Raw genomic sequence first — 903 nt, 5'->3', positions numbered from 1 at the left:
TCTCTTTCTCATTTCACTAGTGCTGCATGTTCAAGAGTTTGTGATATACCCCATCTGGGCTATCAATAATCTTAGGTGGTCTCCACTTTAATAACATTGAAAATCAATCTCTAGTTTCTCCCTGCTAAACTTTCAATATTTCTAAAGGAAGAATTTTGCAGCTAGGTACTGGTATGTACTGAACACCCCAACATTTGTTAATCTTCTCCTTTAACAAAGAGAGCAGGCACCAGAGTTAGAGCTTTCTGTAGGCAACAGTACCTAGTCTGAACATAATAACATTGTTTTATTTTTCATTACGTTTATTTTTTAGATTTCCCTCTATTTAGTAAGTGACATCGTTTTTCCACTTATGGCATGGTTTTTTTTTTTTTTCAAACCAATTTAAGTAACAGAAATTAAGTCAATTTAAAGAAACCTATCAATAACTGTCCAGGTGGAAAACCATTGGGGTGGTGGAAATGTCAAGACATTTGAAAAAGGTTGCCTTGAGGAAACTTAAGAAATTGCAATTTGTTTTTTACCCCAAATTTCACTTTCAGGATTTAGGGCTATCAAATTGGTACTAGTACTATTTATTTTTCTGAACTGGACTTATTCTTCATTCCTTAGGAAATGTTCTATGACCCGACGTCACACTGGCCCATGGCCTTGGCTGCTATATTTCCTAACTTCTAATCTAGAACAAGGCCTAGAAGATGGGGTTGCTTGCTCTTTATTCTAATGACTGGCTGAGTTTGGCAAATCATTTCCTGGGTACGTTCAAAAAACAGAGCCTATGTTTCCTTGCACCCTGATCTCTCAGATGGGGATCCCTGGCCTCCTGAGGAAGCAAGGACTTCATGATGAGCTCACCTGTTTCACAGCAATGCTGACCCGGACAGAGTTGATAGAGCCCTCAAT

The 903-nt window shown here is 38.3% G+C and overlaps 1 protein-coding gene across 1 annotated transcript in view; it reads right to left on the bottom strand.

The window, feature by feature from the left end:
• The window catches only part of ARPC4 (actin related protein 2/3 complex subunit 4), a 9669-nt gene that overhangs the window by 4481 nt on the left and 4285 nt on the right, over window positions 1–903 (bottom strand). Inside the window, exon 5 of the mRNA XM_025050810.1 lies at window positions 856–903. This exon is cut by the window's right edge and continues 21 nt beyond it. Coding sequence (XP_024906578.1) covers window positions 856–903 — 48 coding nt within the window. The remainder of the gene's footprint in view (window positions 1–855) is intronic.

The sequence above is a fragment of the Pteropus alecto genome, unplaced genomic scaffold (assembly GCF_000325575.1).
Source record: "Pteropus alecto unplaced genomic scaffold, ASM32557v1 scaffold75, whole genome shotgun sequence".
In the NCBI taxonomy this organism is placed as follows: Eukaryota; Metazoa; Chordata; class Mammalia; order Chiroptera; family Pteropodidae; genus Pteropus; species Pteropus alecto.
Note: the sequence above shows the minus strand (reverse complement) of the source record. Positions and strands in the feature narration are given on the sequence as shown.